Source organism: Zea mays, chromosome 1 (genome assembly GCF_902167145.1).
Source record: "Zea mays cultivar B73 chromosome 1, Zm-B73-REFERENCE-NAM-5.0, whole genome shotgun sequence".
Lineage (NCBI taxonomy): Eukaryota > Viridiplantae > Streptophyta > Magnoliopsida > Poales > Poaceae > Zea > Zea mays.
The window spans coordinates 38646210-38667710 of record NC_050096.1 but is presented as its reverse complement, the minus strand read 5'-3'; the positions used below and the strand labels follow the sequence as shown (position 1 = coordinate 38667710).

Below are 21501 nucleotides of genomic sequence, written 5' to 3'. Positions count from 1 at the left end.
TTATCACCAGAGATAAATGCGTGCTGTGTGTTTTCCCCGGTCGCTTTCGCTTGGAACCTGCACAGGGCAACGCTATTCTCCGTAGTCTCATCTGGTCTCTAAAATATTAGGACGTTCATGTCATCTCAAAGTGAATGCTTTGTGATGCAAGCATCACTTTTTACTGGACTTACCAAGTTGCAATTCTGGTCTGCAAGGGTAGTCCACTGATGTTGCTCGCTTCGCTTGTTCCTTCCGATGAACAAAGCGACGAACAAACCAGCTAATCACCACCAGGCAGTCGCCCTCAGCGAGCTGGTCAAGATAAGCAGTAAGATGAATGCCTCCACAAACCAACAGTCACAAACACAATGTACTAAAACGAAAGGAACCGCTGACCAGCCACAGCTCATCACTGGCTACATCAGCAGGTACTACTGAAAGCTGATAACGAATTCGAGTCTCGGTCCAAATAAATAAAATATACTAGCAACAAGTCATGGTATCTAGGTTGTGCATAGTTGATACAGGTCTGGTACTGGCTGTGATTAAGATCGGGTTGTGGGTTATTTATCACGGTCTTTACCTAGGTCAGTCTGTGCATTTCTGTTTGACGTATCGGATCAGATTTTTTTTCAGGAGGTCGAGTTTTAGGTTAAAATCATCGCCCATAAATTATTGTGGGTCAAAAATATGATCCGTACCCACCGGTTATATTGATCAGATCAGATCATACCATATTTTTTTCGGACAGGTCAGATCAGATTGGCTGATCGAGTGGCCCATGATCATGTCTACACGCAGTCCATCACCAACTACATCAGCAGATGACGCAGCCGACAAACAACGTCACCGGTCATGGTGCCCAAGCACTTCAGCAGTTTTCATTATCTTGAATACTCTCATCAACACAACTACACAAGGAGGTAATAAATGGACGGTCAATCATGCAGCCAGCCACACCTTAGCTTCGCTGCCGGCAAGAACTCCATGGGACAGAGCTGGTACTCGCGTTAGGAATAGGCGCTTCAGTTTCTTCAGGAAGCTTCTCGTTTAGTTAGATCGAACTTGAGCACAGGCCTTTCTGGAAATTTCAGATGGTCCTGTGTTGCACTGCTGAGATTTCCCACCATCTCATGCTTCCTGCGAAACAAGTACCAACGGTCAACGAAAACATATAAAACAAGAATAAAACCAAACCATTAGGCAAAGTATTAGCACCAATTCTTCATCCTTCAATTCAAGACTTGTACATCTAGAATGTTCACCATGGCAACTGTTTGGATGGAACAACCTTCCACATTCACCATCATAGCTACAATAAATCAAATTAGCCAGAGATATACTAATCATTGAATAGTTGAGGTGATTAGTGCTTACTCCAGTATCAATAACCTTAGCGTCGATAGCATAGTTGGAAAATGAGATAATAACTAAGTTGCTATAAACAGTGATAAGCTTCAGATTGGATGGTAAGTCAACGTATTTCTGCTTGAACTATGATAAATTTCCATAACAATTATTAACATAAGAGCATATAAATAATAAAAAATTGCAATATGTTCAAGGAAGATAAAAATTGCGAGGAACTATGTATTTATTTTAGAGAGAAGGGGAAATGATCTAATTGGTCCTTCAAGTGGTCTGGGCTAACTTACTATCTTCTTTTTATTTGACCACTTATGATTGCTTTGTGCTTATAATTTCGTGCATCAAATAGCCACATAACTAGGGTCGAAGATGGGATGTTTTTTAGCATCTTATCAAATATAACTAATAAATAGGTATTGACCATTCATATAGCAGAGTTGTCGAAGGGCTTGTTTGGACACTCTTGTCTTTTGCTTAATCCACATGTGTTGAGGTGCATTGGAGTAAGTTAGTTCAAGTTTTATATCAACTCACTCCAATACATATGAATTAAGAGATCATGGGTGGGAGAATAGAAGTAAAGATACAATAGAGAGAAGAGAGTTACTAAGACTAAACTGTCTTTGGTGGATCGTGTAAAATAGATGATGTAAAAAACTATAGGTAACACTGTTTGTCACTGTTTGTAAAGTAAAGTTTGAAATAAGAGATGAGATGTGTGATGAGATATGGAATCTGCTAGAGATTACCTGACAATTGAGGTATACGTTGGCTATTAAAATCGGTCATATGAAAAATTCAACAAGAAAATTTTATAATACTTAAAAATTATATTTGACTTTTTGAAAAGTAAGAATGATATTTCTAAAAGATTAGAGAAAAACCAGTATCGCGTTTTTTAAAGGCAGAGGGATATATTAGAGAAGATATGTTAAGTCAGCCAAGAATTTTTTTAAAGGATACAGTATTAGAAAAAATAGGGCTCTGATGCTACAGCACCGTCTTGGCGGCGCTACCACCGAGAACCGGATCAACTTGATGTTCACCCATTGTAGCATCGCCTCCGACTGTCGGTCACAGTAGGACTCATAGGCGGTCACGCTTCGCCAAAAAGGTCAGCGGGTTCAACCTATTACCTATCCAGCACCCGCATCTTCTCGACCATCTCCATCTCCATGTACTTCTCCTGGTACTCCGCGTCCAGGAGGTGTGCCGTCCTGCGGATGTGCGTCACCTCCGCCTCCGGCATGAAGTCCACGATGGGGACCTGCGATGGTGGCAGGCACAGAAAGTCTCTGTTCGGGTCCGAGCACTCTACCAGTCCGTCACCTTCTCGCCCCGCATGTCAGCTCTTCATGGAGTTTGCCTCGATGGTGATGAACGCGAGGTCCAGGTACCTGATGAAGTCGGCGATGCCGCTGCTCAGGCCGGTCAACACTTCCCGTTGGGCCAGCCAGAGGAATCCGCTATCTTCGTAGCCCCGGCCGCCACTGGCCCTATGTGCGCTGCCGCCGGCCAACAGCATGCTTGTTCTTGGGGACCGTGGATGCGCATGCGACCTTTTCATTTTCCAAGCGCTCGCTACCATGTGGATGTCAGTCTCGAAGGGGTACATGGCATTTGGAGAAGAGCAGTGTCGTTGTTTTCGTTACGCTGTTATGAAATCGAACAGTTGATAATTGATAGGGTTACGTGGCCACCCTAGAATCGTGTCATTGCTCCCTGCTCTAATATATAGAAATAGAAATTTCGTTACCGTTGTTACGGAATCGAACGATTGAGAATTGATAGGATGACATAGCCACCCTAGAATCACGGCGTTGCTCTCTTATATAGAAATCTCTATCTTCACTTCTCTTTTTTCTGTTGTCCAAACATGAATCAGATCTATCTTAATGCTCTTCATCATCATTTTTCTATTTTCTATGGTCCAAATATGAATCAAATCAATTCCACCTAGAACATAAAAGTTAAATTTTGATCAATAAAACAGTTTTCAAAAATTGTAAAATTGTAAAACGGGATTGTAATCCCTGATTCCACCCGTTTTCCCAATCTCAACCACATTTTCTATTTGGCCTTTTTACTGCCCAAACGCACCTAATAATAGTCACAAAACAGTAAATGGGACTACAACTTTTTAGAGCAACTCTAATAGTTATCTAAAAAAGTTTGCTAAAATTATGTTTAGCAAGTTGCTAGCAACAACTATTAAAGTAAAAAAAATAACTTAGTCTCTAATAGTTGCTTATATTTAGAAAGTAGTTTGGTTTTAAATCTTTTTTTGTCAGTCTTTGACATATAGTTTGATTTGAATCTAACTTTGTTAGTCTTGAAAGATGTCGAAGACAAAAGATGAAGGATCGATTGACATGACAGGAGCGGTGGTAACATATACGACAGTAATAGTCCAAAAGTGTTGGATCTACGACACTAATAGTCCAACGATGATGGAAGAACTTGTATCACAAGTGTTGGATCTAACTACTCTACTGTGCTAAAAAGTTAAAAAAAGAGTGTAAAAAAAGAGAGTGTCGTATCTAGATACCACATGTCAGAGTTACCAAAATATAGAGTAACTAAATTTACTAAATCTATTTAAAAAACTACTAAAATATGAAGAAGAGTAAATTTAGTAAGTCTATTTAAAAACTATTCATTTTTCTATTCGGTTCTTAAATTTTTGCTCTTATTAGGGTGGACAGATTCCCCTTAAAAAATACCATAATGAAGAATTTATTTCTTAAAAATACCATAATGAAGAAATTTTAGATAGAGTTAACCCATGATATACATCATACGAACACCACAGGAACTGGGACTCTAGTAGACAAACTCATGACATCCATACATAGATTCAGACACCACCAGTAGACCCAACATACGCAAAGTTTGTGACCACATTCCACCATCCTACGACATTACGACCATATTGACAAACGCCATAATTCTTGTAACCCAATTTTATTTCACAGAACGACCGAGGCGAACTGCCGTTCCTCAAACCACGCAGGTACGACGACCGCAGACCGAGGTCTAGCCGGAGATCTGAATGGACTTCACTTCAGGCTTCTTGGCGTCCTCCTTCGGCACAGTGACTGTAAGCACGCCGTTCTCCATGGCGGCCGTGATCTGCTCCGTCTTAGCGTTCTCGGGCAGTCGGAACCTGCGCAGGAACCTCCCGCTGCTCCGCTCCACGCGGTGCCAGGTGTCCGTCTTCTCCTCCTGCTCCTTGTTGCGTTCGCCGCTGATCTGAAGGACGTTGCCGTCCTCGACCTCCACCTTGACCTCCTCCTTCTTCAGCCCCGGTACGTCGGCCTTGAACACGTGCGCCTCTGGAGTCTCCTTCCAGTCGATCCGCGCGCCAGCGAAGGCCGCGGTCTCCGAGCTGGTCCGCGGGAACGAGGGGAAGAGACTGCTGCTGCTGCCGGAGCCGAAGGGGAAGCCCTCAAAGGGGTCCCAGAGGTCGAGGGAGAAGGGATCGAACACGTTGCTGCGGCGGATCAGCGACATGGTCAGGTTCGGTTCTAGTCTTCTTGTCAACGAGAATCTAATCGAAGATTTGGGGAAGAGGTTTGAGTGAATTGATTGAGCTTCGGATCGCTGCTTGGTGCTTGCTGTCTCCCTCAATTCCTAGAAGGGGTCTTTTTATAGAGGGAAAGCGAGAGAGATGAAGTGGAGGAGAAAGCAGTTTCTGGAGAGTTCTCACGTGTTCGCGGATAGACCCGGATAGACACGACGCCGCTGTATTGGAGCGTGGAGAATGCTAGAGAGAGCTATCCAGTGGCAGTCCCTCTTTTAGATCGTAGTACTGGGCTGGGTTTCTAGTAATTTTGTTCATGGACCAAGACCTGGGCTTATGCTGGAAAAATAATTCAGCTCAACATCAAACGAGGCCCATTCCTCAGACCTCTCTGTCTCGTCTTCCTAGTTCGGACTTCGGATTAAGACGACCCACCGAGCACCTCGATACGGCGGAGTCGTGGGAAGCCAGGGAGGTGAGGACGACGTGGCGAAGTCGTGAGGACAAATTCCACCGCTGTGGCAGCCATGTCAGTGCAGGAGTACCTGGGGAAGCACCTGCTCTCGCGCAAGAGCGAGGAGGCCCTGAATACGGCGGTCCGCGCCAAGGCCCCTAACCCGGCGCTTTTCATCGTCGGCCACATGAGGCGGGAGGCGCCCACCGTGATCACGAGGGTGCGGGCGCGCCAGATCCTTGACGGGCGTAGCGCACCGGCCGTTGAGGTCGAGTTGCACACCAACAAGGCCGTGCACCGAGCATCTACGGCTAGCGTGGGCGCGCTCGAGGGCGCCGCCGCCGACGCGGCCGGGGCCTCCGAGAGGCGGAAGTTCCTCGCCAGGGGGGTCGCCTACGCGGTGCGGGTGATCAACGACAAGGTGTCGGAGGCACTCGTTGGGATGGATCCGCAGCAGCAGACGCAGATCGACCAGGCCATCATGCACTTGACAGGGCGCGCCACAAGGTGGGATACTAGGAGATCCTTTCCCTCTTTCTCTCCTTTGCGGTTTTTTGCTCCTGAACTCTGCATTGTCAAATCCGTTACACAAACAAACAACTGATGGCTCAATATGCTCAAGCAATTCTTTACATTGGGTGTAGTCAATTTAGGGGCAGTATGTGATACTACTTATTTCGGTTAATTTGACTGTTCAGAAATAATGCTATCTTTTCACTGTACTTGTGTTTCCACTTACCACTACTACCACAACTTTTTTCTGTATCTTGATTCTGTTCCCATATTTCTGGAAAATATATTTTATCCAAATGGAAATAGATATGATATTGTGCGAAATGCAGGCTGAGTTTGGAGCAAATACTATGCTTGGAGTGTCAATTGCAGCTTGCAAAGCTGGTGCTGCTGAAAAAGAGGTGTTGCTTTTCTGTTAAAATCATTATAATTTGATAAATGTGCCATGCCTATCAACTAATTTGTTCCGACCTAAGATAATAAGCTCATGAGCTTGGTCTTACTTCACCCTAAACGAAAGAAGACTTCCATATCCAACTCAGACATAGCTGCCTTTTTTTGGGCCATATCCAACTCAGACATAGTTGCCTTTTTTTGGGCGTGAAGCAGTGTCAAACCAAAATACCCAATAAGCATAAGCATTAGCTCTCCCTGAAAAGGAGAATATCGGATAGATTCGAACCACAATTGCAAAGGTAATAGCTACTATGCCAGCCCATGAGCCCAAATCATGATCTTCACCAACTTGGATTTGGTTCTCTCGCGAAAATGGCGAGTTGCAGAGATGAGAACCATCACCACACATAATTCTTATTCTCAGATTATTGGATGCTTGTTGCTGTGCAGGTTCCACTCTACAAGCATATAGCGGATCTTGTTGGCAAAAGCGCTACAACTCTTCGTGTCCCTGCAATTACAGTCATTAATGGTGGAAGAGCACACGAGGACACAAGGATTTAGAGTGGTTCGGGCCGCCGGAGCGTAATACCCTACTCCACTGTGTGTTGTATTGAGTTTGTGAACTTGAGAGCTTGTATGAACTTGTGAGTCTGAGGGTCTGAGTGAACCTGCCTTGTAACGTCGTGTGTCTTCCCTTTTATAGCTCAAGGGAGGCACATACAAGGATGCTGAGCCCCGACATGTGGGCTCAGGAACATAACAGAAGGAATATATTATAGGAGTAACTAACGCCTGTTCCTGGCACCCTGATGTCCGCAACCCACACAGTATTGATATGCGGCGGCTGCTTCCTTAGTAACACACGAGTAATGATGAACATAGTGCATGCAGCAGTATGGATGTAGTGCCTGCCAATGGAATGGACAGGCACGCCGCCTGCCAGCGGAATGGACAGGGCTCAATAAATGCGGAGGCGGCACATCGCCTGCCAGTGGAATGGACATGGCTCATTAAATGCTGAGGCGGCACATCGCCTGCCAGTGGAATGGACAGGCGGCGTGCCTTATCCGCAATAAATGCAGAGGCCGCGCAGTCCCGAGGCCTTACGTCAGGCTCCGCCCGTTGGCTTACGTCACGTGTAGTAGGCCACGCGACATCATCGGGTCTCCGCCTGGGCGGGGAGCAGAAGCGTATACGATAAGGTCCGGACACGTGTCGGCTCCGGACCCCCGCCTGACTTTGATCAAGGCCCGGGTATTCTCTGTCCCAGAATCCCGGGACCCTGCTATGAGGGGCCCAGACCCCACACAGAGGGGTCCGGATCCCATCCCAGGGGTCCAGTTTGCTTACGTGGAGGTCTTGGACCTTACCCGGAGGCCCGGTCCGTATATACAGGGGTCCGACACTTTCCCATAGGGGTCCGGACTCACTGTTGATACCTTGGAGTATATCTTCTCTGGCCACGTGGCGGCCCCGGGGCCATCCACGTGGTGGGGTCGAGTGCTGTTGCTGGCCCAGAGTAGTCGCTCGAGGCTGGGGCGAGCCATGGTCTGGTCCCACGCACAGCTCCTTTACCACGCGACTAAAGATAACCGCGTGGGTACTGCGTCTTCATACGGTAGCAAGGGGTACCCCTGTTCTAGGGTACCGACAGTGGCCCCCGGGCCCACCTCAGGGGAGGATGCGAGCCTGTAGGTGGGGCCAATAGCCTGATTGGTGATTGGCGCTCCATTTCCGTGCGTCTGCTGACGTACTATCCGTCAATCCGCCTTCGGGCACGCCAACTGCCATATCTGTCCCCGCAGCTGACTGACCCGCGGCCCCTACGCCTGGTGGTTTCATCGGGCCACGCGCAAGGCGCCTCGATACCGCTGCATTGGTTTAAAAAATCACCTTCTCTGTCTTCTGCCGTGACCCCGAGGAAGCGCACTACCGGCGCATGCGGCGGTTCGCTTTTTCTGCACCCGGGAAACGATACCCAAGGAGTATGACTCGTGGGCCTGGGCCCCCGTGTCATAGATTGGGCTATTGTTTCTTGCGGTGGAGATGAAGAGGCGCGCTACCGCGGGCGGCGGTTCGCCTTTTTCGCACCCAAAGTTCAGCGCACAATCCATATGACTTGTGGACCCGGGCCCCCGTGTCATAGACTGGGTCGCCTGGGCGTCTGGTGTGCATCGGTCGGGATTTCCTGTAGCATCTCGGCGTGCGAGCGAGAGTCTGCCTTGAAGAGGGATTCACCCCGCACGCTGCAGTTACGCTTTCGCATTCTCTCCTAATCGCAGTGCTCTTTCGCCTTCGAGCTCTCTGCGCCCCTTTGCCTTCGCGCTCTTCTGCTTTGCGCCGCCGTAGTTGCCATGGCTTCGCTAGGTCATCCCGAGCGTTTCTAGTCTGAGGGGGCGCTCAACCTGGTGCGCAACCTGCTCGGATGGAGCGCGCCGGTGCACGCCGGAAGGATCCGCGCCGTCGTCACTCCCCTCTGCGATCTCGTCACCGGGGAGTTCATGCTTTTCGTCTCCTACCTCTCCTGTGGGTTGGCGCTGCCGATCTCGTCTTTCTTCTTGCTGCTGTTGGAGGAGCTCGGGCTCCAGCTTCAGCACCTCACGCCCCACTCCATCCTCCAGGCGTCCATCTTCGTCCACCTCAGCGAGATGTTCGTGGGGGTGGCCCCCTACACCTCCCTCTTCCGCCATTTCTTTGTGTTGGTGAAGTCTGGGAAGGCTAAGGACCACTTCGGCGCCTACTACTTCCAGACAAGGTCAGATTCAGCCGTGGCCTACATCCCCACCCTTGGCGGCACAAGGTGAGAAAACTGGCACAGCGACTAGGTGATCGACAGCGTCGAGGCCAACGACCGCCTCGTCCTGCCGAGCGAGGGCCAGCACTCGACCGGAAGCAATGGAGGGCCAAGCCATCCCTGGCGCCGGAGTTCCTGCCCGTACTGGACAGGATTAAGACCTTGGCAACCGATGGTTTGACGTCGATGCACGTGGTCGGCGACTTCCTGAAGCTTTGGATCGCGCCGCTGCAGAGGAGGGCGCGCCTGTGTTGCTGGTTCATTGGCCCGAACGACATCGGCCGGATCCAGCGCGGGCCAGGGACCGACCTATCCTAGGACGAGCTAGAAGTCCTGGTGAAGGGGATTACTGGTGAGTCCTTCATTTCTGAGTCCCTGGTCCTCCCCCATGGCACCCCTGCGCTCAGCGACGATCCAGGGTTGAGGACGGTGATCTTGGCCACGCTGTCAACCCTCGACGAGAGCGGCGTGGCGGTTCGCCAGACCGGCGGCCGGGACCCCCACCGTGGGATTCGGATCTCTGATGCGCCGGCTGGAGGCCCCCAGCCTGTCGGCGTGGCTCCTAGCGCCCCTGCCGCGGCTGCCAGTGCCCCCACCGCGGTCCCCCGCCCTTGGATAAGGGCAAAGGGACTGCAAGCGGTTCCTCCGCCCCAGGTGGCACCGGGGGGTTGGAGGAAGAGAGGCGACGTCGATTGCGCCGCGCCGACGAGTCATTCGTTGCGGACCCCCCAGAAGCGTCAGAGGACTGTTGGTGGGGCCGAGGAGGCCTGTTCCCAGGCCCAGGGCGCGTAGGGGCGCGTCAGTCCTCCGCCACCACCGCAACCACCACCACCATCGGTCCTGCCACCGCCACCACCACCTAGGGGTGATCTCCCCTAGGGGCACTAGCAGCAGCAACAACCACAACAACACCAACAGTAACAGCAGCAACAACGGTCGCCCTGCTTCCAGGGTCGCTGGAAAGTTAGGCCCCCAAGTGAGTGTAACCCCCCCTTTTCATTAGTCTATTTATCATGCCGACGGGTCTTAACCCATCCTTTGCTTGTCAGGGCTTCCTCCCCCTCTGCTCCCAAGGCCGCGCCTCCCCCGCCCCCGGCTACTGCCGTCGAGACAGCGCCACCGGGCTCCCATGCTCCAGCTGGGGGTCCGGCAGCAGCGGTGCCAACATCAAGCGGCGTAGCGGCGGAGGGGGTTCCAACTGCTCTGAAGGCTACCGCAGCCTCAACGACGGCGATGTCATCGAGTACATCGTCGGCAGCGGTGGAGGAGGTCCCAACTGCGCCCACCTCCGCCATCGAGGGTGACGCGGGGGGAGCGCCCAGCTCCATCCCGTCGCCCACTCTGGAGGAGGCAGAGGTGGTTTTTGGGCGGCGGCTCCGATCAGGCGCCGAGCCGGACGTGGCGCCAATCCCCCTTCCCCGAGTGCTGTCTCGCGCCCTCCAAGCCCTCAATCATGGTGCTCGACGATGTGGACCATGGTGTCGAGCAAAAAAACAAGCAAAAATCTAATGCCTTACCCCTACCTGGCGCGCCAAATGTCGGAGAGGAAATTCTCCGGTCGGGTGGCGAAACACACCCACCCTAAATCCTAAGATGAGGAGGGGGCCTAAGCGTTTTGCCTGTCTGCTAGATGGACGATGAACACAAGAGCACATAAGGGTTTAGAGTGGTTTAGGCCGCCGAAGCGTAATTGAAAGGGAAATAGGGTCAAACCTTTTCCTAAATGATTTTGGTGGTTGAATTGCCCAACACAAATAATTGGACTAACTAGTTTGCTCTAGATTATAAGTTCTACAGGTGCCAAAGGTTCAACACAAACCAATAAAAAGTCCAAGAAAGGGTTCAAATAGAAAGGAGCAAAATCAACCGAAGGCTGCCCTGGTCTAGCGCACCGGACAGTGTCCGGTGCACCAGGGAGATCCACTCTGAACTGCTCAGCTTCGGGTTTTTGGGGAGCCACTCCGCTATAATTCACCAGACTGTCCGGTGTAGCACCGGACTGTCCAGTGTGCCAAGCGGAGCAACGATCGCCAGCGCAACGGTCGAGTTCAACGGTCGGCTGACAACGCTACAGTGCGTGGACAGAGCGCGCAGAGTCAGAGCAGCGCCAGAAGTTGCACCGGACAGTGAACAGTGACTGTCCGGTGGCCCCACCTATCAGAGCTCAAACGGTCGAACCCTAACGGTTGGGTGACGTGGCTGGCGCACCGGACTGTCTGGTGCGCCCGTCGACAGACAGTCTCCCCAACGGCCACTTTGGTGGTTGGGGCTATAAATACCCCCCAACCACCACACTTCAAGGCATCCAAGTTTTTCAGCCAACACATTCAATACAAGAGCTCTAGACTCCACTCCAAGACACAAAAGCAAGGATCAAATCCTCTCCAAGTCCCAAACACATTCCAAAGATTTAGTGGCTTGTGAGAGAGAGACATTTGTGTTCATTTGAGTTCTTGTCGCTTGGATCGCTTTTCTTCTTCTCATTTCTTGTTCTCAACACCTTTGTAATCAAAGCAAGAGACACCAAGTTGTGGTGGTCCTTGTGAGGTCTAAGTGACCCAATTGATTCAGGAGAAAAGCTCACTCGGTCTAGGTGACCGTTTGAGAGAGGGAAAAGGTTGAAAGAGACCCGGTCTTTGTGACCACCTCAACGAGGAGTAGGTTTGCAAGAACCGAATCTCGGTAAAACAAATCACCGTGTCATCCACCTTCATTTGCTTGTGATTTGTTTTCGCCCTCTCTTTTGGACTCGATTATATTTCTAACGCTAACCCGGCTTGTAGATTGTGCTTAAAGTTCATAAATTTCGGATTTGCCTATTCACCCCCCTCTAGGCGACTTTCAATTGGTATCAGAGTCGGTACTTCATTAGAGCCTAACCGCTCGAAGTGATGTCAGGAGATCACGCCAAGAAGGAGATGGTTACCGGCGAGAAGCCCGCCACAAGCCACGGGAAGGCTCCATCGGGAGAGTCCGACAACAAGTTGAAGGGATCCCTTCACACAACAAGACGCATCGGAGCGGCAAGAAGAAAAAGAAGATGAAGAAAGTGGTCTACTACGAGACCAACTCTTTGTCGCCATCCACATCCGGCTTCGACGCGCCGTCCATCACTTCTAAGCGCCATGAGCGCAAGAAATTTAGTAAGATCCCCCTACGCTACCCTCACATTTCTAAACATACTCCTTTACTTTCCGTCCCATTAGGCAAACCACCGGTTTTTAATGGTAAAGATTATAGTAGGTGGAGTGATATGATGAGATATCACCTAACCTCACTCCACACAAGCATATGGGACATTGTTGAATTTGGAGCATAGGTACCATCCGTAGGGGATGAAGATTATGATGAGGACGAAGTCGCCCAAATCTGGCACTTCAATTCCCAAGCAACTACTATACTCCTCACCTCTCTAAGTCGAGAGGAGTATAATAAGGTGCAAGGGTTGAAGAGTGCCAAAGAAATTTGGGACGTACTAAAGATCGCGCACGAAGGAGACAAGGTGACCAAGATCACCAAGAGGGAAACGATCGAGGGGGAGCTCGGTCGGTTCATGCTCAACCAAGGAGAGGAGCCACAAGCAATGTACAACCGGCTCAAGATCTTAGTCAACCAAGTGCACAACCTCGGGAGCACAAAATGGGATGACCATGAAATGGTCAAGGTTATTCTTAGATCACTTGTTTTTCTTAATCCTACTGAAGTTCAATTAATTCGTGGTGATCCTAGATATAAGCTAATGTCTCCCGAGGAAGTTATAGGAAAGTTTGTGAGCTTTGAGTTGATGATCAAAGGCTCCAAAAAAATCATCGAGGGAGGCGCCACCTCCACACTCGAGGTGTAACTCGTTGCCTTCAAAGCAACGAAGGAAAAAAAGAAGAGTCTACATCAAGTAGGCTCCCCATTGACGCCTCCAAGCTCGACAATGAGGAGATGGCGTTCATCATCAAAAGTTTCCACCAAATCCTCAAGCAAAGGAGGGGGAAGGAGTACAAGCCCCGCTCCAAGAAAGTTTGCTACAAGTGTGGTAAGCTCGATCAGTTTATTGCTAAATGTCCATTATCTAGTGATAATGACAGGGCCGACGACAAGAAGGGAAAGAGGAGAGAAAAGATGAGATACTACAAGAAGAAGGGCGACGATGCCCATATTTGCCGGGAGTGGGACTCCGATGAGAGATCCACCGACTCCTCCTCCGACGAGGACGCCGCAAACATCGCCGTCAACATGGGTCTCCTCTTCCCCAACGTCGGCCACAAGTGCCTCATGGCAAAGGACAGCAAAAAGAAGGTAAAATCTAGAGCCTCCACTAAATATGCAACATCTAGTGATGAGGAAAACTCTAGTGATGATGAAGATAATTTGCTTGCCCTTTTTGCCAACCTAAACATGCAACAAAAAGAAAAATTAAATGAATTGATAGGTGCTATTCATGAGAAGGATGAACTCTTGGATAGCCAAGAGGACTTCCTTATTAAGGAAAATAATAAGCATGTTAAGGTTAAAAATGCTTATGCTCAAGAAGTAGAAAAATGTGAAAAATTATCTAGTGAGTTTAGCATTTGTCATGACACTATTTCCAACCTTAAAAATGAGAATGCTAAATTAATTGCTAAGGTTGAGAAGTTAAATGTTTGTGATAATTCTCTTGTCAACCTCAAAAATGATAATGCTAGTTTGATTTCTAAAATTGACAAGTTGAATGAATCACTTTCTAGCCTTAAGATTGAAAATAATAATTTAATTGCTAAGGCTAAAGATTTAAATGTTTGCAATGTCTCTATTTCCAATCTTAGAAATGAGAATGCCATTTTACATGCTAAGATTGATGAATTAAATGCTTGCAAACCCTCTACATCTATTGTTGATCATGTTTCCATTTGTACTAGATGTAGAGACATTAATGTTGATGCTATTCATGATCACCTAGCTTTAATTAAACAACAAAATGATCACATAGCTCAACTTAGTACCAAAATTAATGAGCATGACTTAGAAAATGAAAAATTTAAATTTGCTAGAAGCATGCTCTATAATGGGAGACGCCCTGAGATTAAGGATGACATTGGCTTCCAACAGGGAGACAATGTCAAGCTTAATGCCCCTAAAAGATTGTATAATTTTGTTAAGGGTAAGGCTCTCATGGCTCAGGATAACGAGGGTTACATTTTATATTCTCCTGGTTATCTCGAGCACAAGATTAGGAGAATTCATTCTAGGAAGTCTCACTCTGGTTCTCATCATGTTTTTATGTATAAGTGTGAGGCATCTAGTTCTAGGAAATCCACTCATGTCAAATTGCCTAAAAAGAAATCTCCTATTGCATCAAATGAACCCAATGTTTCATTTAAGACTTTTGATGCATCATATGTTTTAACTAACAAATGAGAAAAAGTAGTTGCCAAATATGTTGGGGGCAAACACAAGGGCTCCAGGACTTGTGTTTGGGTACCCAAGGTGCTTGTTTCTAATGTCAAAGGACCCAAGACCGTTTGGATGCCTAAGAATAAGACCTAAACTTGTTTTGTAGGTTTATGCATCCGGTGGCTCAAGTTGGATCATTGATAGTGGGTGTACAAACCACATGATAGGGGAGAAAAGGATGTTCTCCTCCTTTGAGAAAAACCATGATCCTCAAAGAGCTATCACATTTGGGGATGGAAATCAAGGTTTGGTCAAAGGACTTGGTAAAATTGCTATATCTCCTGACCATTCTATTTCCAATGTTTTTCTTGTAGATTCTTTAGATTACAACTTGCTTTCAGTTTCTCAATTATGCAAAATGGGCTACAATTGTCTTTTTACGGATATATGTGTTACTGTCTTTAGAAGAAGTGATGATTCAGTAGCATTTAAGGGAGTGTTAGAGGGTCAGCTATACTTAGTTGATTTTAATAGAGCTGAACTCGACACTTGCTTAATTGCTAAAACTAACATGGGTTGGCTCTGGCATCGCCGACTAGCCCACGTTGGGATGAAGAATCTTCATAAGCTTCTAAAGGAAGAGCACATTTTAGGACTAACAAATGCTCATTTTGAGAAAGACATGATTTGTAGCGCATGTCAAGCAGGTAAGCAAGTTGGTGTTCATCATCCACTGGATTAGTTGAGGTTTCTTGTGACATTGTGTTTGATGAGACTAACGGCTCTCAAGTAGAGCAAGTTGATCTTGATGAGCTACATGATGAAGAGGCTCCATGCGTCGCGCTAAGGAACATGTCCATTGGGTATGTGTGTCCTAACGATTCCGAAGAGCCTCCACATGCACAAGATCAACCATCATCTTCAAATCAAGCATCTCCACCAACCCAAGATGAGGATCAAGCTCAAGATGATGAAAATGAAGATCAAGAAGAGCCAACTCAAGAAGAGAACAATGATCAAGACAAGCAAGATGATGAGGGTCCAAGACCGCCTCACACAAGAGTCCACCAAGCGATACAACGAGATCACCCCGTGAACTCCATCCTCGGTGATATTCATAAGGGGGTAACCACTCGATCTCATGTCACTCATTTTTGTGAACATTACTCTTTTGTGTCTTCTATTGAGCCATACAGGGTGGAAGATGCATTAAGAGATTCGGATTGAATGTTGGCGATGCAAGAGGAACTCAACAACTTCACGAGGAATGAGGTATGACATCTTGTTCCACATCCTAATCAAAATGTTGTAGGAACCAAGTGGGTCTTCCGCAACAAGCAAGATGAGCATGGTGTGGTGACAAGGAACAAAGCCCGACTTGTGGCCAAGGGATATTCACAAGTCGAATGTTTGGATTTTGGTGAAACCTATGCATCCGTAGCTAGGCTTGAGTCAATTCGTATATTACTTGCCTATGCTACTTACCATGTCTTTAAGCTTTATCAAATGGACGTGAAGCGTGCCTTCCTCAATGGACCAATCAAGGAGGAGGTCTATGTCGAGCAATCTCCTGGCTTTGAAGATAGTGAGTACCCTAATCATGTCTATAAACTCTCTAAGGCGCTTTATGGGCTCAAGCAAGCCCAAGAGCATGGTATGAATGCCTAAGAGGTTTTCTTATCGCTAATGGCTTCAAAGTCGGAAAAGCCGATCCTACACTCTTTACTAAAACCATTGCAAATGATTTATTTGTATGCCAAATTTATGTTGATATCATATTTGGGTCTACTAACAAATCTACTAGTGAAGAGTTTAGTAGGATAATAATTCAAAAATTCAAGATGTCGATGATGGGGGAGTTGAAGTATTTTTTAGGATTTCAAGTCATGCAACTCCAAGAGGGCACGTTCATAAGTCAAACGAAGTACATTCAAGACATACTCACCAAGTTTGGGATGAAGGATGTCAAGCCCATCAAGACACCCATGAGAACTAATGGGCATCTCGACCTCGACACGGAAGGTAACTCCGTAGATCAAAAGGTATACTGGTCAATGGTAGGATCTTTACTCTATTTATGTGCATCTCGACCGGATATTATGCTTTCCGTATACATGTGTGCAAGATTCCAAGCCGATCCTAAGGAAGTTCACCTTAGGGCCGTAAAACGAATCTTGAGATATTTAGTTCATACACCTAAGTTTGGTCTTTGGTACCCCAAGGGATCCACTTTTGATTTAATAGGTTATTCAGATGCTGATTGGGCAGGGTGTAAAATTGATAGAAAGAGCACATCGGGGACTTGTCAGTTCTTGGGAAGATCCCTGGTGTCTTGGGCTTCAAAGAAACAAAATTCAGTAGCTCTTTCTACCGCCGAAGCCGAGTACATTGCCGCGGGCCATTGTTGCGCGCAATTGCTTTGGATGAGGCAAACCCTTAGGGACTATGGCTACAAATTAACCAACGTCCCTCTCCTATGTGATAATAAGAGTGCAATCCGCATGTCGGATAATCCCGTTGAGCACAGCCGCACTAAGCACATAGTCATTCGGTATCACTTTTTGAGAGATCACCAACAAAGGGGATATCGAGATTTCTTATGTTAGCACCAAAGAACAATTAGCCGATATCTTTAACAAACCACTAGATCAGGAAACCTTTACCAAACTTAGGCAAGAGCTAAACATTTTTGATTCTAGGAATTTTAATTGATACTTTGCACACATAGCTCAATTATGTACCTTTGATCATATCTCTTTCATTTTCTATGACTAATGTGTTCTTCAAGTGTATTTTATGCTAAGTCATAGATTGAAAGGGAAATAGATTCTTCGACGAAGACAAGACTTCCACTCCACTCTATCGGTATTATATACCCTTCGCCGTCACTCCGTATCGCTCTCCACTTTGGTATAATCTTCACTCATATTCATTACTCCTACCATTGGGAGAAAGTAAGAGGGCTCTAAAGACTCTGTTTTTGGCGATTAATGCCAAAGGGGGAGAGAGTATTAGCTCAAAGCAAAAGGACCGCACCACCACACCAATTTCAAAAAATTTCGGAAAGTTGTTTTCAATTGGTATTTTTCAAATTAGTATTCCTCAAAGAAATTCTATCTCAATCGGTATATTTTAAAGAAGAGGTTTTCAAAAATTGGTATCTAAAATATTTAATCTTCTTTCAATTTGTAAAACCCACTTGAACACTAAGAGGAGAATTTCATTAAGGGGGAGTTTGTTTAGTCAAAGGAAAAGCATTTGAAACAGGGGGAGAAAATTTCAAATCTTGAAAATGCTTCTCGAAATCTTATCTATATACCTTTGACTATTTGCAAAAAGACTTTAAAAAAAAATTTCCAAAAAGATTTGCAAAAACAAAACAAGTGGTGCAAGCGTGGTCCAAAATGTTAAAATGAAGAAAGCAATCCACGCATATCTTATGAAATGTAAATTGGTTTAATTCCAAGTAACCTCTGCACCTACCTATGCAAACTAGTTCAATTCTACACTTATATATTTGCTTTGGTTTGTGTTGGCATCAATCATCAAAAAGGGGGAGATTGAAAGGGAAATAGGGTCAAACATTTTCCTAAATGATTTTGGTGGTTGAATTGCCCAACACAAATAATTGGACTAACTAGTTTGCTCTAGATTATAAGTTCTACAGGTGCCAAAGGTTTAACACAAACCAATAAAAAGTCTAAGAAATGGTTTGAAAGTCGCCTAGAGGGGGGGGGTGAATAGGGCGAATCTGAAATTTACAAAATAAATCACAACTACAAGCCGAGTTAGCGTTAGAAATATAATCGAGTCCGAGAGAGAGGGTGCAAAACAAATCACAAGCGAATAAAGAGTGTGACACGCGGATTTGTTTTACCGAGGTTCGGTTCTTGCAAACCTACTCCCCGTTGAGGTTGTCACAAAGACCGGGTCTCTTTCAACCCTTTCCCTCTCTCAAACGGTCCCTCGGACCGAGTGAGCTTCTCTTCTCAAATCAATTGGGAACCAAACTTCCCGCAAGGACAACCACACAATTGGTGTCTCTTGCCTTGTTTACAATTGAGATGATCGCAAGAAAGAATGAGAAAAAGAAGCAATCCAAGCGCAAGAGCTCAAAAGAACACAACAAATCTCTCTCACTAGTCACTAAAGCTTTGTGTGCAATTGGGAGAGTATTTGGTCACTTGGGTGTGTCTAGAATTGAATGCTAGAGCTCCTGTAAGTAGTTGGAAGGTGAAAACTTGGATGACTTGAATGTGGGGTGGTTGTGGGTATTTATAGCCCCAACCACCAAACTAGCCGTTTGGTGGAGGCTGCTGTCGCATGGCGCACCGGACAGTACGGTGCGCCAGCCACGTCACCTGGCCGTTGGGTTATGACCGTTGGAGCTCTGTCTTGTGGGCCCGCCTGGCTGTCCGGTGGTGCACCGGACAAGTCTTGTAGACTGTCCGGTGTGCCACCCACGCGTGCACTGATCCTCTGCGCGCGCTGGCACGCATTTAATGCTGTAGCAGGTGACCGTTGGCGCGGAATAGCTGTTGCTCCGCTGGCTCACCAGATAGTCCGGTGTGTACCGGACATGTCCGGTGAATTATAGCGGAGCGGATTTCCGAAGCTGGCGAGTTCAGAGTTGCTCTTCCTTGGGGCACCAGACACTGTCCGGTGGTACACCGGACAGTCCGGTGAATTATAGCGAAGCGCCTCTGAGAATTCCCGAAGGTGTGGAGTTCAGCTTGGAGTCCCCTGGTGCACCGTACACTGTCCGATGGCACACCGGACAGTCCGGTGCGCCAGACCAGGGCACACTTCGGTTATCCCTTGCTCTTTTTGTTGAACCCTTTTCTTGGTCTTTTTATTGGCTTTTTGTGAACTGTTGGCACCTGTATAACTTATAGACTAGAGCAAACTAGTCAGTCCAATTATTTGCGTTGGGCAATTCAACCACCAAAATCAATTAGGAAATAGGTGTAAGCCTAATTCCCTTTTAATCTCCCCCTTTTTGGTGATTGATGCCAACACAAACCAAAGCAAGTATAGAAGTGCATAATTGAACTAGTTTGCATAATGTAAGTGCAAAGATTACTTGGAATTGAGCCAATATAAATACTTATAAGATACGCATGGATTGTTTCTTTATTTTTAACATTTTGGACCACGCTTGCACCACTTGTTTTGTTTTTGCAAATTCTTTTGTAAATCCTTTTCAAAGTCTTTTTGCAAATAGTCAAAGATAAATGAATAAGATTTTGCGAAGCATTTTCAAGATTTGAAATTTTCTCCCCCTGATTCAAATGCTTTTCCTTTGACTAAACAAAACTCCCTCTCAATGAAATCCTCCTCTTAGTTTTCAAGAGGGTTTTTAAGATATTGATTTTGAAAATACTACTTTCTCCCCCTTTTGAACACAATAAGATACCAATTTGAAATTTACCAATTGAAAATCCTTAGTTTTAAAATTAGGTGGTGGTGCAGTACTTTTGCTTTGGGCTAATACTTTCTCCCCCTTTTGGCATGAATCGCCAAAAACGGAGACTTAGAGTGAAATATAAGCCCTTTTTAACTACTTTCTCCCCTTTTGGCAAATAAAACATGAGTGAAGATTATACCAAAGACGGAGAGTTGCTCGGAGCGACGGCGAAGGATGAATTACGGAGTGGAAGCCTTTGTCTTCGCCGAAGACTCCAATTCCCTTTCAATACACCTATGACTTGTTTTGAAATTCTCTTGAAAACACATTAGTCATAGCATATATAAAAGAGACATGATCAAAGGTATACTTATGAGCTATATGTGCAAGGCATCAAAAGAAATTCCTAGAATCAAGAATATTTAGCTCATGCCTAAGTTTGTTAAAGGTTTGTTCATCAAGTGGCTTGGTAAAGATATCGGCTAATTGATCTTTAGTGTTAATATATGCAATCTCGATATCTCCCTTTTGTTGGTGATCCCTTAGAAAATGATACCGAATGGCTATGTGTTTAGTGCGGCTATGTTCAACGGGATTATCCGCCATGCGGATTGCACTCTCATTATCACATAGAAGAGGAACTTTGGTTAATTTGTAACCATAGTCCCTAAGGGTTTGCCTCATCCAAAGTAGTTGCACACAACAATGTCCTGCGGCAATATACTCGGCTTCGGCGATAGAAAGAGCTACGGAATTTTGCTTCTTTGAAGCCCAAGACACCAAGGATCTTCCCAAGAACTAGCAAGTCCCCGATGTGCTCTTTCTATTAATTTTACACCCCGCCCAATCGGCATCCGAATAACCAATTAAATCAAATGTGGATACGAGGATACCAAAGCCCAAACTTAGGAGTATAAACTAAATATCTCAAGATTCGTTTTACGGCCGTAAGGTGAGCTTCCTTAGGGTCGGCTTGGAATCTTGCACACATGCATACGGAAAGCATAATATCCGGTCGAGATGCACATAAATAGAGTAAAGAACCTATCATCGACCGGTATACCTTTTGATCGACGGATTTACCTTCCGTGTCGAGGTCGAGATGCCCATTGGTTCCCATGGGTGTCTTGATGGGTTTGGCATCCTTCATCCCAAACTTGCTTAGTATGTCTTGAGTATACTTCGTTTGGCTTAGGAAGGTGCCCTCTTGGAGTTGCTTCACTTGAAATCCCAAGAAGTACTTCAACTCCCCCATCATTGACATCTCGAATTTCTCGTCATGATCCTACTAAACTCTTCACATGTAGATTCGTTAGTAGACCCAAATATAATATCATCAACATAAATTTGGCATACAAACAAATCATTTTCAAGTGTTTTGGTAAAGAGTGTAGGAACGACCTTTCCGACTTTGAATCCATTGGTGATAAGGAAATCTCTAAGGCATTCATACCATGCTCTTGGGGCTTGCTTGAGCCCATAAAGCGCCTTAGAGAGTTTGTAAACATGATTAGGATACTCACTATCTTCAAAGCCGAGAGGTTGCTCAACATAGACCTCTTCCTTGATTGGTCCATTGAGGAAGGCACTTTTCACGTCCATTTGGTAAAGCTTGAAGCCATGGTAAGTAGCATAGGCTAATAATATACGAATTGACTCAAGCCTAGCTACGGGTGCATAGGTTTCACAGAAATCCA

At 46.4% G+C, this 21501-nt stretch overlaps 2 protein-coding genes across 3 annotated transcripts; one reads left to right on the top strand and one right to left on the bottom strand.

Annotated features, from left to right (window-relative positions):
- Window positions 1–4070: 4070 nt before the first annotated feature.
- Window positions 4071–5550, bottom strand: LOC103634220 (17.9 kDa class I heat shock protein). The gene has a single exon (XM_008655802.4). It carries the CDS (start codon window positions 4861–4863, stop codon window positions 4387–4389), a length of 477 nt encoding a protein of 158 aa, XP_008654024.1. The 5' UTR covers window positions 4864–5550; the 3' UTR covers window positions 4071–4386.
- Window positions 5029–7043, top strand: LOC103634230 (cytosolic enolase 3). Of its 2 annotated transcripts, XM_008655807.4 has the most exons (3): window positions 5267–5834; window positions 6170–6241; window positions 6687–7043. In XM_008655807.4, exons 1-3 carry the CDS (start codon window positions 5401–5403, stop codon window positions 6706–6708), a joined length of 528 nt encoding a protein of 175 aa, XP_008654029.1. In that variant the 5' UTR covers window positions 5267–5400; the 3' UTR covers window positions 6709–7043. The 2 variants fall into 2 exon arrangements, with proteins under 2 accessions (XP_008654035.1, XP_008654029.1); XM_008655813.4 differs by lacking the exon at window positions 6170–6241 and having other exon boundaries at window positions 5029–5834.
- The last annotated feature ends 14458 nt before the right edge of the window (window positions 7044–21501 follow it).

Coding starts and splice junctions, on each gene's coding strand:
- LOC103634220 (XM_008655802.4), bottom strand. CDS start 4,863: ATGTCGCTGATCCGCCGCAGCAACGTGTTCGATCCCTTCTCCCTCGAC.
- LOC103634230 (XM_008655807.4), top strand. CDS start 5,401: ATGTCAGTGCAGGAGTACCTGGGGAAGCACCTGCTCTCGCGCAAGAGC. Junction 5,835..6,169: donor TTGACAGGGCGCGCCACAAG/GTGGGATACTAG, acceptor TGCGAAATGCAG/GCTGAGTTTGGAGCAAATAC. Junction 6,242..6,686: donor CTGGTGCTGCTGAAAAAGAG/GTGTTGCTTTTC, acceptor GTTGCTGTGCAG/GTTCCACTCTACAAGCATAT.